Here is a 24,598-nt window from a genome sequence, read left to right on the forward strand (position 1 = left end):
AAGTAACTTTCGATTATATACAGCCAAAGCCAAACTTTTAATTAGTACCCAGTGGAGATGAAAACCAGTGAGTTTGGGTTTTGTCATATGCATAACTAGTAATTAAAAAAACAGATCAATGTTAATATGAAAGTAAACAGATTGGACTCTTACAGTCTTACACTTCAAATCCCAAGGTATTATTCTGACATTACATGTTGCCCATCATCTATGTATGTATGAATATATCTATCTAATACAGGAATAATAATTAGTACTTTAAAATATATGAAACAAATAATTTAATTGCCTTCACTTAGCGACAGTGGTCCACTCAGACTTGAAAAGAGACAAACAAGAAAAACCACACGTGCTTAAAAAAAAGGAGGAAAAGCTAGCATTAAAAACATAGGAAAACGAGCATCTTAAAGGCATGATATATAAAGTAACATGTTGCACGTATCAAACACAAGCCTGCTTTTGAAGAAAGTACTTACATGTCAGAATTGCATCTTCACATTTTAGCCAATTATATAGCAAGGGACAAAACAAGCATAAAGGAGAGCTTCATTCATCAAAGTTTACAGCACAACAACATTACGATGTCACTGTTCTACCCTTACCTTTAAGATATAAGACATCCTCTAAAATGAATATGTAAAGAAAGAGAAGATGAGCGTGAGAGGTCGATGGTTATAATGACCAAATCCATTTATCAATAATTCTAAAACAACATTTGAAATGTTAGTGTTATCATAAATTACATGGAGAGAATACCACCACAATTCCCACATTAGTTTCAGATGCAATATCCTCATGCAAAAGTCCAAAGAATCCAGTTCTGTGCAGAATTACAAATGCCAGAAAATCACCGAAATGCACAGTACATAGCAAGAATATATTAATAACTCTCTTCCCCCAGCAGAAACACAGTGATCATGCCTTAGTTTTAATGGGTTAGTTATGTGAAGGATTAAGCCAACTTTACCCTTCAGAGCTCACCTTGGTATGAGTTTAGTAACTGACAGTTGCAACATGTCCATTATTAAAAAGGGGAATAGGTTACTATGAAGTGGCACTCCTGGTTTAAGTGATCAAAGAGAGATGAGTGGTTGCAGGTCAGTTTCAAAGCAAACCTGTGAAACCACTTCCTGCCCAAATTCTGAAGTTATTTTTCTTAAAAAAAAAATTCTCGAGTCATGCCTCCTATCAGCCAGTTGAAAGAGTTAAAAAAAAATCCTCCAGCATCTATATATTGTTCTGTTTTATCGCTCTGAGAAATGGAGGCAACAATGAATTGGAGCAGAAGCATGGTTGCTCAAGTCAAAAAACACTCCAAACTGAGCAGTCTCCAAGATCAAAACACAAGGGACAGAGAATTGTAACTGTCAGCAACTACGCTTCATACAAAAAGACCTTAGGAGCAGTTATTAATAAATGAGCATGTTCTCTGAAATAAGAAATAATTAGAAATAAGTAAGGGGGAACCTCACTCGGTGGAAAAGGTAACACTTGTGTAGTTCTGGGAGCTAGAGACTACCGCGCCTTGACTGCCCTTCTAGAGAAAAAGACCAGACAGACACCCTGGTCATGGTAGATCTTGGCAGCACACGAGGCAAATATCAGATGCCCTGTGAGGGAGGCTGAAACTGAGAAGTCTCTCTATAAAAAGGCATTCCTCTAATTACAATCTTCTCTTCTTCTCACTACAGCAGACTCTGCTTTCTTAGTTGAGACACATGGCTTGGTCTCATGACATTTTACTGACTGGGTTTCATTGAACAACATGCTACGAGTGCAGAACTGGGTGTTTGATTGGAAAAGCAGCTCTCAATGAAGCGTTTCTGCTTTGAGACGTGTGTACATAGTTAACTAATCTAAAGAATTATTGTCGCCATGTGGAGAGACAACGGAGGAACTTAAGAAATAGACTAGAGAAACATTTGAACTGCTCAGTTCCATCAATGTCTGTAGATGGAGAACAGGAAAATGGAAAATTAAGAAACAATCACTGAATCTAGCAATTCAAGACTGATATATATATATACACATATGTATGTGTATATATATATATATCATTATATCCTATCATAAATTCTAGCATATTCTCTCTGAACTATTTGCGATAAGCTCTAAAATTAGCTTGTCAGAAGCATTTTATATCATATGTAGCAAAATTACCTCTTTATAACCTAGTGCTGCTGATGGTCTAAGTGGAGGTGCAGGTCGTAGGCAACTTAAACTCCACGGTTTTATAATTTGAGGAGGCTCCAAGGGTCCTCGGGGCTGTCCAGTAGAGCTAAAAGACTGGGAAAATGTCTCATGAGATGCTGGCAATCTGCCATCTGAACCCGACCTGGTACCACGCAGTGAGAGAATGGCAATAGCTCCATTGGATCAGCAAAGCCAGACACAAAGGGGGAAGATGGAATAGTAAAATTGTCCAGTCGGAAAACTTAACAGTTTCTAAACAACATTAGAAATGGACTTGGCGTCCCATGATCCTGTCCTCTCCTTTCTGCAATTCCATTTACAGCAGAAATGTTTCCTCTGTAAGGGAGGAAAGTGGAACAACAGAAACCATTCGAGTTTCAGTGATGTGTTTGGCACTCAATTAGATTCTTAAGTGGGCTCTTTTGTCAGAGTAGACAACAACAGGCTCAGAGAAGCAAAGCGACTGGCTAGAAGATGGCAAAGACAAGATTTGAACCCAGACTTGATGCCAAAGCCTATGTTCCACCACCACAACACACAGCACTCAGAATAGGGATATTGGCATTACAAGGTGGAGCGTTAACAGACAACCGAGGAAAGCTTCCATTTCACCCAGCAAGTACAGTAAAATCTCATTAACTCCAACTCCATAGATTCTAGATTTCCGAGAATTCAGATGTCAATGCTGAGTGTTTACCTTTCATGCAGGTTACTGAGCAGATGTGAAAGTGTGCGCAAGATTACATGAAGATTTTAGGCATTCAGAGAGGTGAACTACTTGCTTTGACGTGGCATGTGATTAAGGCGAGAATAACAGTTATGAAACAAATAAATCTTGTTTATCATTAAATCCTCTTAGAAGGTCCTCTGGTGGGAGACACTTGACTAGCGGTTAGCTGAGTACCTAAGACTGCTGCTGACCAAAATCACACATATTTAACTGAAATACTTTAATTTCAATGGGCCTCACAATGATAAGAAATCAGAATTAGTGAGGTTTAACTGTACTTCAAAATCTACAGAGACCACCCAAAGTCAAAGGGCATGCTCGCTGCTGATTTTTAGAAGGCTTTAGCAGGCAATGTCTGACAAAACTTGAATAATCCCTAATACTTCAATAGTCCCACCACTTCGCTCATCCCGGTACTTGACGAGTCCCAGGGAACTACTTACAGAATGCCCACTACAGGATGATGACGAGGTCTTAGACAATGAGCTGGAAGAGGCTGGTCCTCTGGTCAGTCTGTTCAGCTGCTCCAGCCATTCCTGGAGGTCCTGGCTATTGTTGCAATAGACCACAGTTCTCTCTATCATGTTACCTGGATGGCCCAAGTATGAACATTTAGAAACCAAACACAAGGTTGTGTCTTACTCACAAGCGTACTTCAGTTGGGCATCTACTTTCAGGAGTCTTCCTTTCTATGAAATAACCCTTTCAAACTTCAGTATTCGGAACAGAGGAGTTGTAAATATGGCAAATGATTATTCATTTTTATTTCTAAAACCTTCCTGGATTTCTATCACTTTATAGAATCTTAAACACAGCATAAAACCTCACAACAAACACACTTGCAATCTAAAACTGGAAGTGCACTGATTGGCTATCTAGTCCATAGCCTAGTCCACGACTATAGCACTGGTTTGCCCAGTGTCCAAAATAGAACAACACGTAGTTGAAACCAGTTAAAAATTAATACCAAATTATAGGCTCCTTAGTGCTGAATACAGGGTTTGATAAGGTCTAAGAACGTTAACACTGTTTTCACCACTGTGACATCCACGTACAAGTACAGCTATTACAAGGAAATCACAGAGGCCTGGCAAAGGGGACAATAGCCTAAAACGTCAGAGAGAATTTGAATATTGGGCTTAATTTGTATAGAAAGTTTCATGGCTATTTAGAACACAACCACACCTTGCCAGTTTACCGGCTGATAAGATTGAAGACAAAAGTCCACCCCTTTGGCTTCTTGGCCACCATGGATCACATGACAGAGAAGGAGAAGGTCGGTCCATTTTGTTATTCTCCAGTTCTCACAAGTAGCTTTGATATAAGAAAAGATGGAAAGTAATGGCAAAGCCGAGGCTATGAAATGACAAGAAGCTTCATTGTTTTCTTAGTCTACTCTAGTTGTCCTGGGGAGTGGAAAGGGCTTTGCCATATCCCTGTCAAACCTGATTAGGGGCTATATGGGAGAAAAGAATAGCATTTATTTGTTTAAACTCCACTTGCTTCCAAAAAGGATCTGAAGTAGGTACATGAGAAGGAGAAAATGGCATACCTGTGATTTCAAATGCGCAGTCATTCCCTTCAATTTCATCTAATCTATTCACCACCATCCCTGCTACTGGTATTTTTCCCTAGCAGAAGAAAGAACATTCTTATTAATTTTGTGACTGTACATATTTCTCTCATACTTTTGATCTTCCCAGAAACCACATGGCTAGACATATTTCACTAGTCTGACAATAGATAATACTGCCCTAGTCTAGATTTCAATTAGAAAAGAAAGCAAGGGAGAAGTGTGTGTTTGGCTAATACACCCTAAATCCTAAGCTCACGATTTCAAACAGTTTGCTTTCGACCGTATTTTTATATGAACTGAAAAGCAAAGGCCCACATTTTATGAAAGGGAGTAATGGCCAGGACCACATATAACAGAGAATCACAGCATAATGGTCTACATTTTGGAAACAGGCTGAGGGAGGTTTCATCCCCTAAGGCATTTAAGGACCAGCTTCTTACAAGCCCAAATAATTTAATATGTCTACAATATAACAATCACAGGATCAAGTCCCAGCTTTGTGGCATTCAGCAGTACCCAGACGGGTCTGTAAACAGCTGTTACTAATTTATCCAATCATAGATTTAGATTTCTATTTACACAACTGGAAACTTAGCTCATAGGCGGAGCAGCAGATAGCTGGGACAGGATTATGTGACGACAAAGGTCTTTGATCTCAAGAACATCTGTTGTCACAAGCAGGTTCATTATGGAAGGTTTCGAACATTTTCCCTTTGCCGGCTTGAGCTCCAAATGCCATGGTGCCTATATCACGTCTGAGGAGAAACCTGTTTGCATCTGGCCTCTGCTCATTTCTTTCATTCTGAGCTACTCACCTGATAGATAAAGCCACTCATCCGAGGACTTGCAGACAACATTATCAAGACATTTGAAAACAGCATAAAATATCGCTCCTCTTTTTCCTGAAGTAGAATAAAAATCATGAACGGGAAATCATTGAACCATTTTTGTTAGGACCTCCCGAAAGCACTGCTTCAAAACCCAGGCCTTACCAGAGATCCACAGACAAGCGCTATGCTGAGCTCCAAGAGTCTTGTGGAAGAAAGGGAGGAGGGATTGTACCAGCGGGGGGAGTCAAGGTTGGGGAACCCACAGAGACATCTGACCTGAGCTCCTGGCAGCTCATGGACGCTGGACCAACAGTCATGGGGCCTGCAAGGGACCGACCTAGGCCCTCTGCATGTGTGTGACAGTCGTGTAGCTTGGTCTCTTAGGAAGGCTTCTAACAGTGAGGGCAGGACCTCTTCCTGGCACTTAGTTGGCTTTTGGGGTAGCCTGTTCCCCATGCTGGATTACCTGGCCCCGCCTCCATGTGAGGGAAGTAGCTCAGTCCCACCTCAACTAGATGTGCCATGCCTTGTGCAAGCCCATGGGAGGCCTGGCCCTCTCTGAATGGAGATAGAGGAGGAGTGGATAGGAGGGGTGTATGGGGAGAGGGAAGGGGACAGGAGAGGAGGAAAAAGGGGAAACTGGTTGGTGTGTAAAATAAATGAAAAAAAATGTTATTGAAATAAAAAAATACAGGCCTTACCTAGTCATCGACCTGAGCATTGGCAGTGAATTATAAAATGATAAAAAGATAAAACTCAAAAGTGCCAAACAAGTATGTGATTATTCCCGGAGTGTGTGAGGATCGGAACCCACACAGATTCTGGGACAGTGTGACTGCTAGTTCCGGACACAAAGTAACTCTGTCTCAAAATTCCCATAACTAAAATATAACTTTACTTCCAATAGTAGCTAAGTGAAGCTGATTTCAGCAGATAAGAAATTTATGGTCTGTTACAGCTGACCCAAGATCCTGGGAGCTCACTGACTCCAGACCAACAACAATGTAGCCTGCATGGGACCAACCTAGGCCCTCTACCTGTGTGTGACAGTTGTGTGGCTTGGTCTGTTTGTGGGGCTCCTAGTAGTGAGATCAGAACCTGTCCCTGGTGCTTGAGCTGGCTTTGGGGAACCTATTCGCCATGCTGGGTTGCCTGGCCAAGCCTTGATGCAGTGGGGAGGGACTTGGTCCTGCCTCAACTTGATGTGCCAGGCTTTGTTGACACCCATGGGAGGCCTGCCCCTTTCGGAACAGAGGAGGAGGGGAGGAGGATAAAGGAGGGTGGGGAGAGGAAATTGAAGGAGAGGAGGGAGGGGAAACAGATTAGGTTGTAAAATAATTTTTTAATAAATAAAAAATAAATTTATAGTCTTCTAATATTTCCAGTCATTAAATTACTTCTAATCATTAACAGTAGGATAATTGTGGACTCAGTGGCTAAAGTACTGCTGCTCAAGCATGAGGGCCTGGGTTAGGATTCCTAGCAAACAGGTATTTGCCCAGCATAGCAGCAAGCATATAAAATACTGAGTGCTGCAGGGTCACAGCCAAGGAGATCTAGGGGCCTATTGGCTATCCAGTCTAGACAAAAATCGGTAAGCTCCAGTTAAAGTAAGAAATAAAATTGGAATGTAATAGAAGAAGATATTTATTATCAACCTCCAGCCTCCTCTGAAAAGCATACATATGAACACACACACACACACATACACACACACAGAGATAGTTACTGTATGACGTGTAAGACAAAGATGTAAATACATTTTTAAAAACTGGTGTGGATTATTTGGTCTCTGTGTATGATGTTGGAAATACAACACAGGGCCTTGTGCATACTAAATCCACTGTCCTCTTCACCCTCAGCCCAATTTCATGGTTCTTTTTTTTTTTTGATTGGCACATAACATATTTGTACACACTTATAAGAAACAATGTGGCATTGCATTATACATTATACATTATGCAATGACCAAATCCAAGTTATTAGTGTGTCTTCTATCTTAAACTTTTGTCAATTCTTCCTGACAAGCATACTCAAAGTCCTTTCTAGGGCCAGTGGGCTGGTGCTATCACGACTCATCTGCCAGCAGGTCTGGTGGATGATTTGAAGACATGAGCTTAATTCTCAGGACCCATGTGGCCGAAGGAGAGAATCAACCCCTCCCAGTGTCTTCTGCCCGATGCACATATGTGCATACATGATAAACAGACCAATGGATAAACTGCTTATTAGTGAAAAGAAACTCTCTCTTCTAGCTCTTTTAAGATTATTATAATGCATTATTGTCAACTATAGGTTTTGATTGCACTAAAATAAACTTAACACATAGGGCCGCTCTGATCCCCTTAACAGAGTCAAAATTAATAGGTACAAAAAGTCCATCCTGAGGCAGAGACAAGTGTAACTCTGTGAGTTTAAGGTCAGCCCGGTTGCAGAGCTAGTTCTAGGGCAACCAAGGCTACACAAAACAAATCCTGTCTTAAAAAAACCAAAAAAAAAAAACCCATTTGACGTAATTATTCTCACAGCTATCTCCTCAATCTCCTTCCCACTTGAATAGAGCGAACCTTTAGAAATGTTAGAACAACTCTCCCATCTTTCTCTTGTCTCGTTTCCCCTCCACAGACATTGCGCTTCTTCAGCAGCCTTTCCTGTTTCACTGGTTCCTCCTCTTTTGCCTTTAACATATGTTCATCGCTGTCTTAAGGTCCTTGCTCATCCCATGTGGCTCTTCATTCATAATATCTCATTTCTTGACATCTTATTGCCAAATCACTTGCTGCCCTCATTTTCTCTCCATTGATTCCTCGCTAACTGCACCCCCCCCCCCCCACTTTCTCAAACTCATCAATAACTGCCTTCTAGCAAAATCCGATGGCTTCTTTTTGTCCTCACACTCCTTGACCTCTGAACCTTCCAGAACACTAAGCTTGCTGGCCACTTTCAATTACTCCTCCAGGAATTTCAGTGACACTACAATCCCCAGTTCTTTTCTATTCCCCTACAGAGTCCCACAATGCTTCCCCCTCCTTTCACCCAAGGATTTTATCCCAAAGATATGAATGACTAATAGTTACCCTTACTGCATTAACCTTCCCCAGGGTATCTGCATTTTTAATGAGATTGCTTACCAACCCACAGTAATGAATCTTTGCCACAAGCACATCAGAGAGTATAGGAAGGTGTTTATGGAAAGGGGAGACAATGCTAACATCCAATAAATCATACCAGGTGACATGATATGTCTTTCCTACCCTGGCCTCTTCCTAAGAGAAATAATCCATCTTCAACCTCTGTGCTTCTCTTTGGATATGTACTTTCTAGAAAGGTACATTTGTCAGAGAGTCTAAATCTCTGTCCTGAATGCGGACCTCTCACCTACATTCCCGTAGTGCATAAAAAGCTGCTCACAGGGCATCTCCATGCAGATAGACACCGAGGGTCTTGTGAAAGCCAGCAGGTCTAAAGTGTGGCTGCCATCTTCTGCATCCCATAAGCCACCCTTTTCGGTTGATATCGCCATCTAAATGTGCCTCAAAGTTACCCAATATTTTCTATTCCCTCTGCCTCTACCCCAGTTGCCCTTGATGGAAGAACAAGGAAAGGAAAGGAAAGTATAAGAGCAGCAATGGCGAGGGCTGACCTCACAGGTTCCGTACTGCACCATCACTTGCGACATGAAGATCACATTCCCCAGGCTCTTAATATCGTCTCCTTCCCATGCCTGAATAGGTTCCGAAAGGATCTGCAATTCCAGTTGTTTTCTCTTTCTCAGATCTTGGCACTGCCCCTACAGATGCAAAAGTGATTCTGGTAAGAGAGATGGGGAAAGCTCCCAGACCCAAAGCAAGTTCAAAATAAGGTACGTTTTTTGACTCCTTGAAGCCCTTTATTGCTTGCCCTGAATTCTATAACCATCAGTGCTCTTGCCAGACAAACAAATACACTACATAGCTTTGAGCCTCTCAATGCTATAGGGAGAAAGGAGAGCTTCCATTTTGCCAAAGAATCAAGATGGAGCGGTAAGAAGGGGCTTATCGCTCCCTCCCCGTGAAGAGTCTGGAGAGTTAAGGCGCAGAGTCCCATCAAGTAGAGCGAAGACAGCAACCAGCCCTTTGCTGCCATGGGCAAATAGGGCTGTAATTACTACATAATTTCATTTATATGATCTATGCTCACTCTCTAACAAGGTATCAACTTGATGATAAGAAAAATGGAGAGAAAGTACTCTCTGAGTTTTAAAAACAGAGAATGGCAAAAAGAATGTTTTTTATGTCGCAGCACATCTGAGTTTATCATGAAACACATGCACTGTCCTGACTTTGTTTAGGGGGCAACAGTGCCTAGCAAAACACTAAACTGATTTTTATTCCTAAAGGGATTGGGGGGGAAATAAATCCAAGTGGATTTCATGATGACTAAATTGGAAATTCAAATAAGGAAACAGTCTGCCAATACTATGTGGGACATGAAATATATAGAGGGATATAAAACCTGTTTCAGAAGAGTAAAGCTATCTTAGAGTAATTTAGCAGTACTCATTTCAAAATGAATAACTGAAGTCTAAGCAAATGGTTCATTATGCTATTTTGTCCACATGAATGTATAATACTTTTTGGGAAAAAATCTGTTGCATCATTTAGCTAAGACTTTAAGGAATAAATACATTGTACAGATTTTAAGCATATGTATTTGCAGTAAACATATGACCACTATCAAAGCGAGTTTTCCAACACAAGAAGCACGTTTGCTTTCTGTTGTTAGAGGGGTGTATTTTAGTCTCCTTTGTTCAGACAGGGTCTTCGTGCAACCCAGGCTGGCCTCGAACTCACTGTGTAACTGAGGCTCTGACTTTGAACTGGACCCTCTGGTCTTCTGTGTTCATGTACAGAAGAATGCATCAAAGAGATCCAGGTAGCAACAAGTGCCACGCCACCCATGGGTTTGAGTGAGCTGTTGTACTGAGCTGAGCCATGTAAGACTGTAGGTATTTTTCGCTTCTTTTGCCTGACAACAGGTGCAAATATATCCCAAGGCCTTGCCTGCTCTTCAGCTTTCCCTTGAAGCGCCGGCACCTCGGTTATTTACCTTTCAGAAGCAATAAAAGTGAAGTGCCGAGGAGGGCTATGTAGTCACCTTCTAGCAAGGATCAAAAGCTAAACATTGGTCCAAATCCCACAGAAGGCTTTAGAAATGTCAAATATATCTAAATTTAACACATTGCTCAAAATAAAGGGTTTTTTTCCCCTTCTGAAATGGCATCAAAGGTTTTACATCAGTGGGTTCAAGGAGACAGGCTAACCTTGATTCTCGAGATGCAAGATGATAGCTCCCTCGGGTAGCAATCTATATTAAGCAATTACATTTTAGTACAATGTGTTTTTTCTTTTAGGAAAGATTCCTTTTTTCATATGCAAAGAACGAATTCACATATTTTGGCATAAACAGTGAAATCCAGTATTGATGCCAATCAGAGAATGACAAGTTATACATACCTAAGGTGAGCAATGGGGGTAAAGACAAAGAAAAAAAAGGAAACCCCCCACCTACACATCAATGCTTAATGTGGCCAAGCCTTTCAAATGTGATTGCTTTATACCCTCAGTCTGGCAGCCTTTCATAGGTAAGCATGATTTGCAGAGAACAAAGCCAAATGTAACAATCACTGAACTACTGTCCTGAGAGCTTATTGGTTCCATCCAGAGGACCTCTGCTGAAAGAAAGAACTGTTACACACAGACCATTCTTTCAGCAACAAAGTATACAAAATGGAGAACGATAGTCTGAGAGTGTCACTTACCATGAGTGCTTTGAATGCCAAGATTGCTTTCAGAATGTCTTGATGGTCCGGATGAGTGTCCTATCAAAGGAATACATTGAAAAACAATATCAGCATATGCACAAATGCATGTAACAATGCTAATGAAAAAAGAGGCCATGAGTTAAAGAGAGCTAGAAGGGGTATGTGGGAGGGTTTGGAGGGAGGAGGGAAAGAGGAAATGATGTAATTATATCATAATCTCAAAAATAAAAGAAGTAATTAAAAATAAATAATAAAAACAGAATTAGAGGAGGCTGGATGCTGCGGGATGGGCATATGGCCACAAAAGGACAAAAAGGCAGAATTGTGTATGCGTGCACGTGTGTGTGTGTGTGTGATGGAATTGTCTTATATCTTCACTATGGTGGTGACTGATTACATGAATCCACACCTGTCTTAAAATTCATGGAACTATGAACCAAAAGAATTTTTATTTATTCTTATCTTTTAAGATTATTTCATTTTTAATTATCTGTGCATATGAGGTAGAGTATGAGAGAGAGAGAGAGAGAGAGAGAGAGAGAGAGAGAGAGAGAGAGAGAGAATACGCATGTGAGTGTAGGTGGCAGAGAAGGCCAGAGGTTTTGGCTTTGGATTCCTCTGGAGCTCACTGGAGCGACAGGCAGTTGTGAGCTGGCTGACTTGGGTGCCGGGATCTGAACTAGGATTTACTCTTAACTGCTGAGCTATCTCTCCAGCCCCCGAAAATTTCTTAATCGCCTAATTACTGGAAATACTGAGATCCTAAATTCTGGTATTTTTTTTAATTCTTAACTTATCATATTATACAACTGACTATTTTGCATATAACCTTTGAGTTTACTATTATCTTTTCTTTTTAACTAACAAGAAAACTTATGAATATTTATGGTGGATAATGTTTTAATGTATTCATACACATATATACATACACCTTGTAGAGCAGCAGTGTTTAGCCAAGCACAATAGACTTTTAAGATAGTTTATAATGTATCATATATTTAGTAACATCATAATAGGTATCATTAGTGAGGTAAGATTTCTCATTTCCATAACCAAGAAATAATGGGCTCCACAGTTTGTTTTGTGTGCTTTTATTTGGTTAGTTTGACGGTTTTGTTTTGTTCTTTTAGGGGTTGCTGTATTTTATTTTCTAGGTTTGAGGGGCTTGGGGAGTTGTTTTTTGAAAAAGAACTTAAAGTTGGATGGGGAGGAAAGGGGAGAAAACTTGGGGGAAGAAAAGAATGCAGTAAAAACATATTTACATTTAAAAATTGTTTTAAAAATACTATTTAATAATTAATATAGTCACTTTGAGGGACACCACTGATCCTAGAGTGCACCTAATGTCGAGGAACATGGATATGCCAGGCATTGTCACCTAGGGATGTATACGCTTACCCCTGAACTCAGCGGGAGAAATGAGAAGGCCAACTCTGCTCATCCAGTCTTGGGTAGAAAACAGGGTAGCAGAACTAGAGACCTGAGTCTCTAGTCCACAGGCAGGATTGTTCACAGAAAGTCAGTGTGCATCCTTCCAGGGTAAAACTTATCCTACCAAGTGATGAGAACCCTGGATGGCGCTGGCCTAGTGGTACACTCCTCTGACAGTGGCACTCGGAAGGAAGTCAAAGGAAATACGACCAAATGGAAACTGGGCCAGAAGCCGGTGAGGGAGGCGGTAGGAGGAGCTTGAAGGCCTGGGTGTTACTCCTCAGCTTAGCTGTGTTCCCACTGCAGCAGTGAGAAGTGACAGTTTCTGAATTTTTGTGATAAGGGAGAGGGCAAACCTCAAAGGCCCTGGCGAACTGGCTTAGCATACGGAAAGGCATCCCGAGGTCAACAAAAGCCCCAGCTGAAATATCATTCTGGCAACCCTTACCCACCAGCTCCCAACTCCCTCCAACTTTTGGGCACTTCAAATGCTCTGAGAAGGAGCTTTTCACTCAGAGAGGGCGCTTTCAATCTTTACAAACGCTGACAAGAACCGCAGCATGGAACCGTTTTCTTTAAAGATAACCAACCCCTTTAAAACCTCAACCCCTTTCTCCAGACACAGGAAGAGCAACTAGGGTAAACACAGTCTTTCCCACCCACGCCTCCGCACCCCATGCAAGATCAGGAAAGAACAGTTCAAGGCAATGTGCCTGCTTTGAAAACTCACAACGGGATCTGGGTGCTTAATTTTCAATGATCAGACCTTGTTGCAATTTCTAATATTTAGAAAAGATTGTACTTGCACAAATAACATTTAAGTTCATGAACAAAAATGTGAGTGGACTTTGCTGTAGACATACTGATGCCCAGTAATACAGGAGTATGGGACCCGTTTATAAGGAATGCCAGGGTCAGAAACGCAAATGTCTACAGTGTTCCTATCTGCAACAAACATTTTTTATATTTCATTTTTTGGTCGCTCCTTATGTTTTCTGATGTTGGTGTGCTTTTCCTATCACAGTAATGCTAGTTAATGCACCAGAACAATAGAGATTCGTAGGTCTTATTGCCACTGGCCCATCACCTACAGCAGCAATTCTCAACTGTGGGCTGAGACTCCCTTAGGGTCACATGGCAGATAGCCTGAATATCACATACTCATATTACAATTCACAACAGTAGCAAAACTACAGTTATGAAATAGCAATGGAATAATTTTGTGGTTGAGGCAATAGGAGGAACTGTATCAAAGGGGCACAGCCTTAGAAAGGCTGGGAACCACTGCTCTACAGACAAGATGACAAAAGGAAACCTAAGTCAATCAATGAGCATAGTCTTGAGGGAAGCAACAGGGCTGAGACCTGGAAGAGATGAGTGAAGAGGCGGGGTACTATAACTGAGCAGCAGGAAAGAAGGAGGACCATCTTTTATTGCATAAAGAGGAAAATTAGGAGATCTTTGGGGAAGACGGAAGATCAGATCAAGAAGCATTGGAAACCAAGATGCTTTCTGGATTTGTAACAAAGCTGCTCTGGAGGCAGAGCATTGCTTTGTGCAGCACACAGGACCCCAGTGGGCAGAGGACCTTGCTGAAGCTTGCTTTCCCTTACCTCCATATGTCGCTCCAGCTCTTGCAAGAGAGTAACATACTTCTCCAGTCGCATGAATGGCTTGCTGAGGCTTGTCGTTAAAATGAGGACACCTGGGCTGGCTGCACCTTGATTTTCCATGAATCGTTCTAGATCATCACTATAGTTTGTTTTTTCAAAAAAAAGAAAAAGGTACATACTTTCAATACGGCTGGACATCTGATGTCAGCATTGACTTACTGGGTTAGTATATTTTGCACAATGAAACTGATCATTATCCATCCCTCCAGTGCCATTAGCTCCGTGCCCGGCACAGAGGAGATGGTGGTAGGCCACACTTGGGATCCTTGATTGAGCATCTACTGGAAAGCAGACTGTCCTGACACGGTTCTACAGCAATGAGCAAAATGTAAATTCCCCACCTTTAAGGAGGCTGTACCCAAGTGATAAGGTGAAGAGTCTATCAGATGACATCAGTCTGAGGTTAACATAGAATGTTAACATTCTACTTGTTTGCTGGTCTAATGCCCAGATTGACCATTCAGTAAACCCTCCCTTTCGGGCGACTGAAACAAAAGCTATATTCAGGCAGCAGGGTATTGCTGTGACTAACCACATAGTCATTTTGCCTAGGATTTTAATACAGTTCTGCAGGCTACCTGAACACTTCCAGAAGACAGCATATTGGTGGGAATCAAAGTCTGTTTCATGAGCTGAGCCCTAAAACCATGCATATCTCAGATGCTGCTTTCTCTCTGTTTCTATCAACAAAGTCTGGGACTGCAAGGCCATTTGATAGTGAACTAGGTGTGGTGGTCCTCGTAGTCCTAGCACAGGACATAGGAGAATCTCCATGGAATAAAGTCAGGCTGAGCTACAAGGTCATCCTAAGCTATTTAGTGACTTCTAGGACAGACTGAGATAAAGAATGAGATTCTGTAGAAAAGAACAAAATGAAAGGGAGAAAAGGGAAGAGGAATATGGATGGAGAAAAAGAGAAAGAAAAAGAAGAAAAGAAAGACAGAGGGAGGCAGGAAGAGAAAGATGGAAGAGTGAGAGATGGGTGGGGGAAGAAAACTGAGAGAAAGAAAGGAATCTACTTTCTGAGAATTTATTTAGAAACTTTTGCTTTCTTCCTTGACCACTTAACCCCCTTGGTGATGTGGGAGTGTCATATATCAATTTGTTGATTCCTTTGGCTAAGCAATAAAGAAACTGCTAGGCCCATTGGATAGGCCCACCCTTAGGTGGGTGGAGTAAACAGAACAGAACGCCGGGAGGAAGAGGAAGTGAGGTCAGACTCCGCAGCTCTCCTCTCCGGAGCAGACGCCTCAGGAGAGACGCCATGCTACCTGCTCCAGGGAAGACGCACGCTATGAAGCTCCGATCCAGGATGGACTTAGGCTAGAATCTTCCCTGTAAGCGCACCTAGGGGCGCTACACAGATGATTAGAAATGGGCCAGAGCAGTGTTTAAAAGAATACAGTGTCCGTGTAATTATTTGGGGCATAAGCTAGCCGAGCCAGGCGGCTGGGGATTTGGGGACGCAGCCCCGCTGCCGCCCCTATTACTACACCTTGGTCACCTGTACATATCCAGATTTCCTTGGGTGTTTTTATTCCTGTCCATTCCCAGTACTACTGCCTAAGTCCAAGCCTTCCTCATACCCCACATCCCATCTAGCACAGTTCAGTAGGTCGAGTGTTTCCCTGGCTTCCCGTCTGTCCCCACTCACCATCCCGCAAGAAGGTGCTTCAGCATCAGAGCTTTCTCACTCCAGAACGTCCAAGTGCCTACAAGATAGTCTTCACTTTTGAGACGGCTGCTGGCCTCACCAACCTTCCTTGTCACCCCAAACAAGAATTCTCTACTAAAACGTGGCCAAATTCCTTTTCTGGAACATACTTTGCATAGTGGTCCCCAACTACAGTGTTATTACAGCTTGTGAAATGTGTTCAGAGAAACTCACAATCAGCAATTGAGTGCAAATGGGGTTGGAAATGGTGCTCTCTATTAAGAACGAACTCTCTGTCCTCAGGTTTCTGGATGCAGTTGAGGATGCAGTTTCAGCAACCACAATAGCAGCCCTGACCATGCAGTACCATGTGTGTGTCGGGGGCAACAGCCTGAGAGTGGCTGCCTTGGGGGCAGCTAGGTCACAACCGAACGATCGCATCAAATCATCAGTGTTATCCAGGATATCCATTCCCCAACCATGCTCTACAGGCAGCTGAGGGAAAGTACTGTACAGAATGTGAGTCCTGAGTAACTCATCCAGAAAACATAAAAGCAGAAGCTGGAGAAAGACTTGGCAATTAATGGTATATACCACTGCTCTTGCAGAGGACGAGAGCTGTCCCTAGCACCCACATCAGACAGCTCAACTACCTATAATTCCAGCTTCAAGGGATTTGACACTCTCTTTTGGACCTTATGGGCGCCTTCACTTTCATGCACACATCCCACATATAGAAACACACATATGCACATGATTAAAAGTAAAAGAAATCTTTAAAAAAAATACAGATAGCCGGGCAGTGGTGGTGTGCACCTTTAAGCCCGGCACTCAGGAAGCAGAGGAGGGAGGATCTTTGTGAGTTCAAGGCCAGCCTGGTCAACAAGAGCTAGTTCCAAGACAGGCACCAAAGCTACACCTGTCTCAAAAAACTAAACAAAACAAAACCAGATAAAACCTACGTCCTAATAAAACTGCTCAGTTGAAGCTGATGGGATTTGTAAAGCTACCATTTTATATTAAGGATTTCAGTATAGGTGTTTCTCCCATTTTACAGTTGAGAAACCTGAGGCCCAGGAGGGCCAGCAGCTAGTGAGAGTTTGTCCACACCACGACCTTGCCTCTCTAAAGGAAGGGATTTGGTCATCTTCAGCCAGAAGATGAATTATTACTACCTTTTCAAGACACACACCTGGCTAGAATCGCATCTTTCAAATTTCCTAGGACCCATGATGTGCAGCTTAATGGATAATCAACTGATGTTTAATTTTCAACCAAGAGATTAAAGAGATAAAAGTTATCACTTACAAAATATAATTAAGAAAGTGCATTTGAGCAGACATGTAATCTGAAGAAAATAGCTTTCCTAATTTCTTTTCAGTTTGGTAAATAAGCTTTGTGTTTTCTTTCTATGACTAAATGACTGCCAATCTTCCATATTCTGCTCTAATTGCAGTGAGAGTTGCAGCAATTAATAGCACAGGCTCGTGGACACTGTGCCAGTACTTTTCATGAAGCATTCTAATTCCTAGGCTTGGTAAATATTATAAAGCAATTTAACTTTTTTTGAAAAATAACATGAGACACTGTCTTGGACTAAAACTGATTATTGGTGAGAAAAGAAAATGTCACTAACAAAATAAACCAAATTATTTTATAGAAATAACGCCTGTTGTGATAAATTAATTCTAAAAGACACACTTTACTTACACAAATAAACTTAATATGCGAATCAATATTATATGTATTATATATAAATAAAATTTACAAATGTATAATCATGATACCTAAATCCCCAAAACCCACAGAGGAAAGAAGAGCTAACTCTGAGAGCTGTCTTCTGACCTCTACACCTGGGCTGTTGTGTATCACACACACACACGCACATGCACACACACACACACACACGGACATGCACACATATATGCATGCACACACACATGCAATTGAAATGTCAAAACCCTTTTCTGTGCAATCTCTACACAGACTTTGAACTTGAATGAACACAACACTAACATAGTACTTCATCAATGACTCCTCCCCATCCTACCTCCTCCTCAAGAGCCTTTGTTTGGAACTGTGGTACCCTGGCATGAGGAATGGGAAGCTTTGACTTCTGGCCAGTGGAGAAGTCACAGGGGCAGTGCTTACTTTGGGTTGAATGATCCCTATTTTCCTTTCTCCATTTTCCAGTTTCTTGTTTTATGCTTCTGTTTGTTTAGAAATACAATCTCCCATAGCTCATGCTAGCCTTCAATTCCTGATTCCCCTACCATTACTTTCCAAATATTGGGATTACAGGAACACACACCACCACCATACCCGATTTGTCTGCTTTTTTGCCCCCACCACTTTTTGTGTGCGGCTTGCTAGTTAGTCCTGACTCCTCAAAGACACAAAGAAAACACTATTTTAGGCTTAGAGTTGTTTCCTGTCTTCCGTGTCTATAGAGCAAACGGCTAGTTCTTTGGGGGATTTTCTCAACATTATCATTGCTAGCAATCTGGTAAAGAGAGGGTGAGGAAAACTAACAAGGAGAAAAGTACACCGGGTGTCTCTGGTAGCCATGGCAACGGCAATGGAGATGTACTCCAGAGCTGTGTGAGCACACACACTTCCTCTCTTGGCTCTCTCTTTTAACCCTCTCCTTCGTGGAGAGGATGGTCAGGTACTATATAACAAAGCATGGGGAAGAAGTGGGTATTTCTGTAAAGGAGCAGTTATTCCCAAGAAGAGCCAGAAAGGTACCTTAGCAAGTCAGCAGGGGAGAGAGAGGGGAAATCCCAGAAGACCTCACCCAGTGGATCACAGAAAACAGAGGCAGCCGATCAAACATATGTAAATAGGGGGGCCTAGCAAAGCTGGGGTCTGATTATGTATTCAAACTCAGGCAACACTCCGCCACATTTTAAACAGGGCATCTGTATGTAATCATCCAATTTGAAGGCCGAATGCATTCTTGTGGTCAACAATTGCATGTGAGCATTTCTGGTTAGATATTGCCACCTACAGACCCAAAGGGAGAAGTTCACGTGAGCACGACAACTTGACAAGGCAAAGAGAAACACACTAATGTCCATATATCAGTAGAAGCCCTTATCAGAGTAAGACTTTAATCGGAATCTTCTGTAAATTTCATTCAACTATGCCTTGTGTCTCATGTTGAGTTATCAATAGATGCATGCAAAATTGCAGAGATTGTATTCAAAGCACAAATATAATCTCATCCCATACATGTAAATAAGTCAGAAGAAAGGCATTTAGCACCTCGAAGACCCTAGTGAGCCTTCTATCAGTTTATTATGTGTCATCAAAATCCCACAAAGCACCACTAATCAAAACCAAGCCAACCGAGTCTTACAATTCCTAAAATCATAGAGAATCTTTAAAATAATCATGCAACACATTTGAAATCATAATGATTAAAGGAATTTGTAATGTTCCTTATAGGAGTCCCTCATTAAGAAATGTAGGTGTATAAAGCACATATGGTATCAAGTCCTTCGTGCTATGTGCTGTGCACTTTGTGTACACTGTTTCATTTAATCATTAAGAAAGACAACTGACGTTTACATGTTAGGTGACTCCTGTCCTGCAATGAAGTTTCTAATTGGAACAAGATAAAAGTGGTAAAAAAAAAAATTAGGATCAGATTAGGCAAAGGCACATATAGACTTAAAAGGTGAATGGTGGGACGGAAGAGATAGCTCAGTGGTTGAGATTGCTTGTTACAGAATTGTGAGTCCCATAGTTCAGACCTCAGCATCCAGGTAACAAGCTGGGTGTCCAGGAAATACCTGTAACCGAATTCTGAGTGATCCAATATCCTTGTCTGGATTTCATGTTGTGCAGATGCTCTCTCTTTTCCTCCCCCTTCTCTTTAACACACACAAATACATAAATACATACATACATACATACATCAGGAAACCAAGAAAGTGGTGGCAAGTTCTACTTTCAGGGTGGTGGCAGGAGATGTTCATTGTGCTCACTCTCCAGCATACAGAAATAGGGAAAGATCAAAGCCCAGAGGCCAAAGATGGGAAAAATTAAGAAAAGCTGGCTAGAAACAAGGCAAGCTAAGACTGGACATAAGCCTTCATTGGTGTGGGACAATTATATTTTCTGTCAATTATGTTTTAAATAAATGCTGATTGGCCAGTAGCCAGGAAGGAAGTATAGGCTGGACAACCAAACAGGAAGTAGAGGTGGGGCAATGAGAACAAGAGTATTCTGGGAAGAAGGAAGCTCTTTTGGCAGTCCTGTCCAACACCGAAGAAGCAGGATGTGACCTGCCCTGCCGAAAAAGGTACTGAGCCATGTGGCTAACATAGATAAGAATAATGGCTTAATATAAGTTATAAGAGCTAATAAGAAGCCTGAGCTAATGAGCCAATCCATTAATGACTTATGTAGACCTCTGTGTGATTTTCTTTGGGACATACCGGCTGTGGGAACTGGGCAGGATAGAAACGCCAACAAGCAGGCCCACACGTTACACTCCATGTGATTTATTTGGGAGCTAAATGGCGTGCCCCCACCCCAAAGAATAAGCATCCAAAGAGCAAAAGATTTTTTTAAAAAAAAGGCAGCAAGAGACAGACAACACACCATGGACTGTAGAATCTGGGTAATATTAAAAGCTGATTTTACAGCAGAATCACAGGGGCCAAAGGGCAATGGCCTGACAGACTCAAAATACTGAAAGAAATAAAATTGCCAAGCCAGACTTCCACAACCGCCCAAACTACCATTTAAAACAGAAGCATTTTCACACACAAGCTGAGAGACTCCCTCTCTAGGAAAGCTACCTTCCGAGAAACACTAAGCAAGGATATTCAGGCTGAAAGCAAATAAATTTAGATATAAGTTTATATTCACATATAAAAGCAAAGAATAGAAGTAACCTCCATCACTTAAGGAAGACAGGATAAATGTATGCATCCTGTGGTTGTTGCTCCCCTAACTGAAATAAAGTCAACTGCACATAGAAAAACCACATAAGAAACACATCTTCACTGAACCTGTGAGAAATGCTAAAGGAGATTCTTCAAGCTGAGAAAAACTTGAGTAAGTACTGAGCACACGGAAGCAAAAAGAAAACTCATTAGTGAAAGTGAGGTACTTCATCACTCCAACAGCGTAAAAGCAGAGGATCAGGAATTCAAGGGTATTCCTTACCACATGGTGAGTCCTAGAGTTCCAGGTCAGTCTGAGCTCCATGAAAGCTTGTCTCAGAACAACACACACACACACACACACACACACACACACACACACACACACACACACACACACAAATCCTGGGCCAGTAAGATGACTCAGTGAGTAAGAGTACTTGGCATAAGTCCTGATGGGCCTGATGGGCCTGATGGTCTAAGTTTAATCCCTGGAACCTATATTATGAAAGAGAGACTCTAGCAAGTTGTCCTCTGACCTCCATACACTCTGTGGCACACATGTCCCCTGCCTTCCCATTCACCCCCGCCACACAAATAAATGTGATTTTAAAAATGTAGAATGACAGGGCCATTGCATTCATGAGTTAACAGCAGTTGTGGTTGCTTGAACAAGACCTGCACAGGATGGAGTCAGTCAGTACTCCAGCATGGATGGGGGAGGAGCTCCTAAGGCCCCACCCCAGTTGAGAGACTACCAACAGTTAATGGCTTCTGGAGGAGAAACAGTTATATTTCCTCAAGGAAGTAGCCACTGGGATGTTGGCTATGGTCTAGTAAACAGCTCTATATCCTTGTGGGTGCACGTCATCCCTAATTAAACTCATTGGATTATGAGAAACAAAATACATGGATGGGGATAAGAGGTGTTCCAGAGGGAATGAAGGGGAACAGGAAAGAATAGGGTGCGATATGACCAGAACACATTGTACAGTTGGGCATTATGGTGCACACCTTTAATACTAGCACTTGCGAGGCAGAGGCAGACAGATCTCTGTGAGTTCAATGCCACCCCGGTCTACCTAGCAAATTCTAAGCCAGCTACACAATGAGACCATGTCTCAAAAAATAACTTGCATATGTGTACAAAATCATCAAAGAATGAATAAAAATGCTGTTTAAAGTTTTAAAAAATTAAGAAGAAAATTTGCAAAAAAAAATAAGGCAAGGGTGCTGGAGAAGTGGTTCAGTCAGTCAAGCCTAAGGACCTGAATTTGGATCCCTAGCACCCATGTGTTGTAGACATCTACCATCCCAGGACTTAGAGGGCAGAGACAAGAGGATACTGGGAGCTGTTGGCCAGATAGGCTAACTGTATAGCTGTGGGTTTGGGGAGCTGAGAAAAGCAAGGGAATGTCTTTTGCTTGACATGGGCATGACTGTGTCAAGTACCCCAAAGCCTCCGACCAGGGCAATGGCAAAGGCTTCTGCTGGGGTGAAGATCAGAGGAATGGAAAGTTTGTATATGGTCTGAGTGGGAAGGCTGATAGTGTGTGCAAGTTATGAATGACTGATCAGTATGTGTGTCAAAACTAGCAACTTCATCTTTCTCCTTCTGATGACTGCATCAGAGACTGCTTCTCTACAGATACCTCCTACAGAGACTAGCTAACTCCTCCCCACCCCACACCCCCTTCTGCCACTACTCTGAACTTTACTTAATAAACATGCTGAGGTTCTGGGTTGTTGCCTAGTTGGTGCCACTATATCAGAGTGACACAGGTGGCAGAAGGCCCACCTTGATGTGGGAGTCCTCTCTGTGTGCTGTGATTAGCATTAATGAATAAAGAAACTGCCTAGCCTGTTGATAGGACAAAACTTAGGTAGGTGGGCAAGGCAGAACTGAATGCTGGGAGAAAGAAGGGTGGAGTCAGAGAGACACCATGGAGCCACCAGAGACAGACATGCCAAATCATTCCCGGTAAGTCAGTGCCATGTGGTAATATACAGATTAATAGAAATGGGTTAAATTAATATGTAAGAGTTAGCTAATAAGAAGTTAGAGCTAATGGGCCAAGCAGTGATTTAACTAACACAGTTTCTGTGTGGTTATTTTGGGGCTAAGCTAGCCGGGCAGCTGGGACAAACAAGTGGGCCTTCCTCCAACACGCCTGACCACAGTTTATCTGTACATCTGTCTATCCTTTCTTTATTCCCTTGTTGCCTGAATAAGGTCAATCCCTGAAGCCATATTAATCTCAGCAAATGGTTGAGCTCCAGATTTAGAGCTTCTCTCAAAAATACGATGAAAAGTAATGCACTTAACATTGACTTTTGAGCTTTGTGTGCATGTGTGCACACCCGTGAATATGTCTGTATATATCACACACATAGAGAGGGGGGGAAAGGGAGAGGGAGGAAGAGAGAGAGAGAGAGAGAGAGAGAGAGAGAGAGAGAGAGAGAGAGAGAGAGAGAGAGAGAGAGAGAAAACAAGGCCAGGTTGTGTCCCAGTCTCTTTATCTGGTGGCATGATTTTTCCTTGCCATGCTCCTGCCGTGGTGATATGAACCTCCCTGACTTCCTCACCAAAGCCAAATGTCAGTGTCATGGCCATAAGCCATCCAGAACCATGAGCCTTATAAAGTTGGCCAGATTCAGTATTTTGTTATGGAAAAGAAAACATGCAATTATATTTCCCAATTCCTTTTTACTAAAGTACCCAACAGTTCTTTCTCAGATACAACTTTCTTGCTGCACATAGCTAAACAAAGCTAATTTTTTGTTTGATCACAGATAAATCCCTCAACTTGCATCTACTCAGTTCCTCCTGTAATTCTCTGTCTCATTAACACAGCTGTCACAGTATTAAAATCCCAAGCCACGTGACCCAGTCCACAGACCCAGCTGAGCCCAACCTGTGAGTCATCCCATTTCAAGTGCCAAAACATGTGGCCACAGAAGCCTCTAAAATTATTCCTCCTCCTCAAGGAAACTATCCAAAAGAATTTAGCGGAAACTGGGTTTTGGATGTGTTTTTGAAAGATAAAGGGGGGACCATTTAACACAAGGATAGAAATTTTGACAAAACTGTCACCTATAATAATACAGAAAATGCTGAATGAATTGATGGATCTAATGATTTTTAGACAAACCACATAAACTCTCAACTGGTTTCTCATTACTATATAACCTTCAAACAAAGAGAAGGTACTAAAAAGAATTTTCCTCCCATTTTTTAGAAGAATTTTGAGGTGTTCTAAAGGAGGCAGGACTCCCTGGAATGAACATTCTTGGTCTCTCTAGAAATTAAATGACTATTTACAATTTAAAAAATTTATTTATGTGTATGGGTGTCTTGCCTGAAGATATGTCTGTGTATCACATGCATGACTGGTACCAATGGAGGTCAGAGAAAGTATGGGATTCCCCTGGGACTGGAGTTACAGATGGTTGTGAGCCACTATGTGGGTGCTAGGAAACAAACCTTGGTCCTCTGCAAGAGCAGCCAGTACTCTTAAATCCTGAGCCATCCCTTCAGATCCCAAATTTAAAGAGTCTTAAATTAGAAAATGGCTTCAGTGCAAAAACAAACACACAAAACTAAATCAAGAGTGGGCTGTAAGATAAGTAGTAAGCCTCTGTCCTTACATGAGGAGTTATGTATGACTGATAGCTCTGGGGAAGAGTGTGGCCCCTGGTGGGTTGAAGAACATGATCCCTGGTGGGATGATGGTACTGCAGTGGAAGTGAGGAACACGGGCAGCCCATATGGGCCATTTGTTTTTAAAAAGGAGGATATGAAGTTAGGGT

The 24,598-nt window shown here is 41.9% G+C and overlaps 1 protein-coding gene across 13 annotated transcripts in view; it reads right to left on the reverse strand.

Moving 5' to 3' along the window:
* The window catches only part of Arhgef6 (Rac/Cdc42 guanine nucleotide exchange factor 6), a 127,918-nt gene that overhangs the window by 10,181 nt on the left and 93,139 nt on the right, over positions 1–24,598 (reverse strand). For 5 of the 13 annotated variants that reach the window (XM_075958938.1, XM_075958942.1, XM_075958945.1 and 2 more), the window contains 8 exons: positions 14,177–14,315; positions 11,130–11,189; positions 8,973–9,119; positions 5,315–5,401; positions 4,476–4,554; positions 3,367–3,512; positions 2,161–2,286; positions 603–623 (listed from right to left, as the gene is read on the reverse strand). In XM_075958938.1, coding sequence (XP_075815053.1) covers positions 603–623; positions 2,161–2,286; positions 3,367–3,512; positions 4,476–4,554; positions 5,315–5,401; positions 8,973–9,119; positions 11,130–11,189; positions 14,177–14,315 — 805 coding nt within the window. The remainder of the gene's footprint in view (positions 1–602; positions 624–2,160; positions 2,287–3,366; positions 3,513–4,475; positions 4,555–5,314; positions 5,402–8,972; positions 9,120–11,129; positions 11,190–14,176; positions 14,316–24,598) is intronic. The other 8 variants (XM_075958939.1, XM_075958947.1, XM_075958949.1 and 5 more) reach the window with 3 other exon arrangements.

Source organism: Microtus pennsylvanicus, chromosome X (assembly GCF_037038515.1).
Source record: "Microtus pennsylvanicus isolate mMicPen1 chromosome X, mMicPen1.hap1, whole genome shotgun sequence".
NCBI lineage: Eukaryota > Metazoa > Chordata > Mammalia > Rodentia > Cricetidae > Microtus > Microtus pennsylvanicus.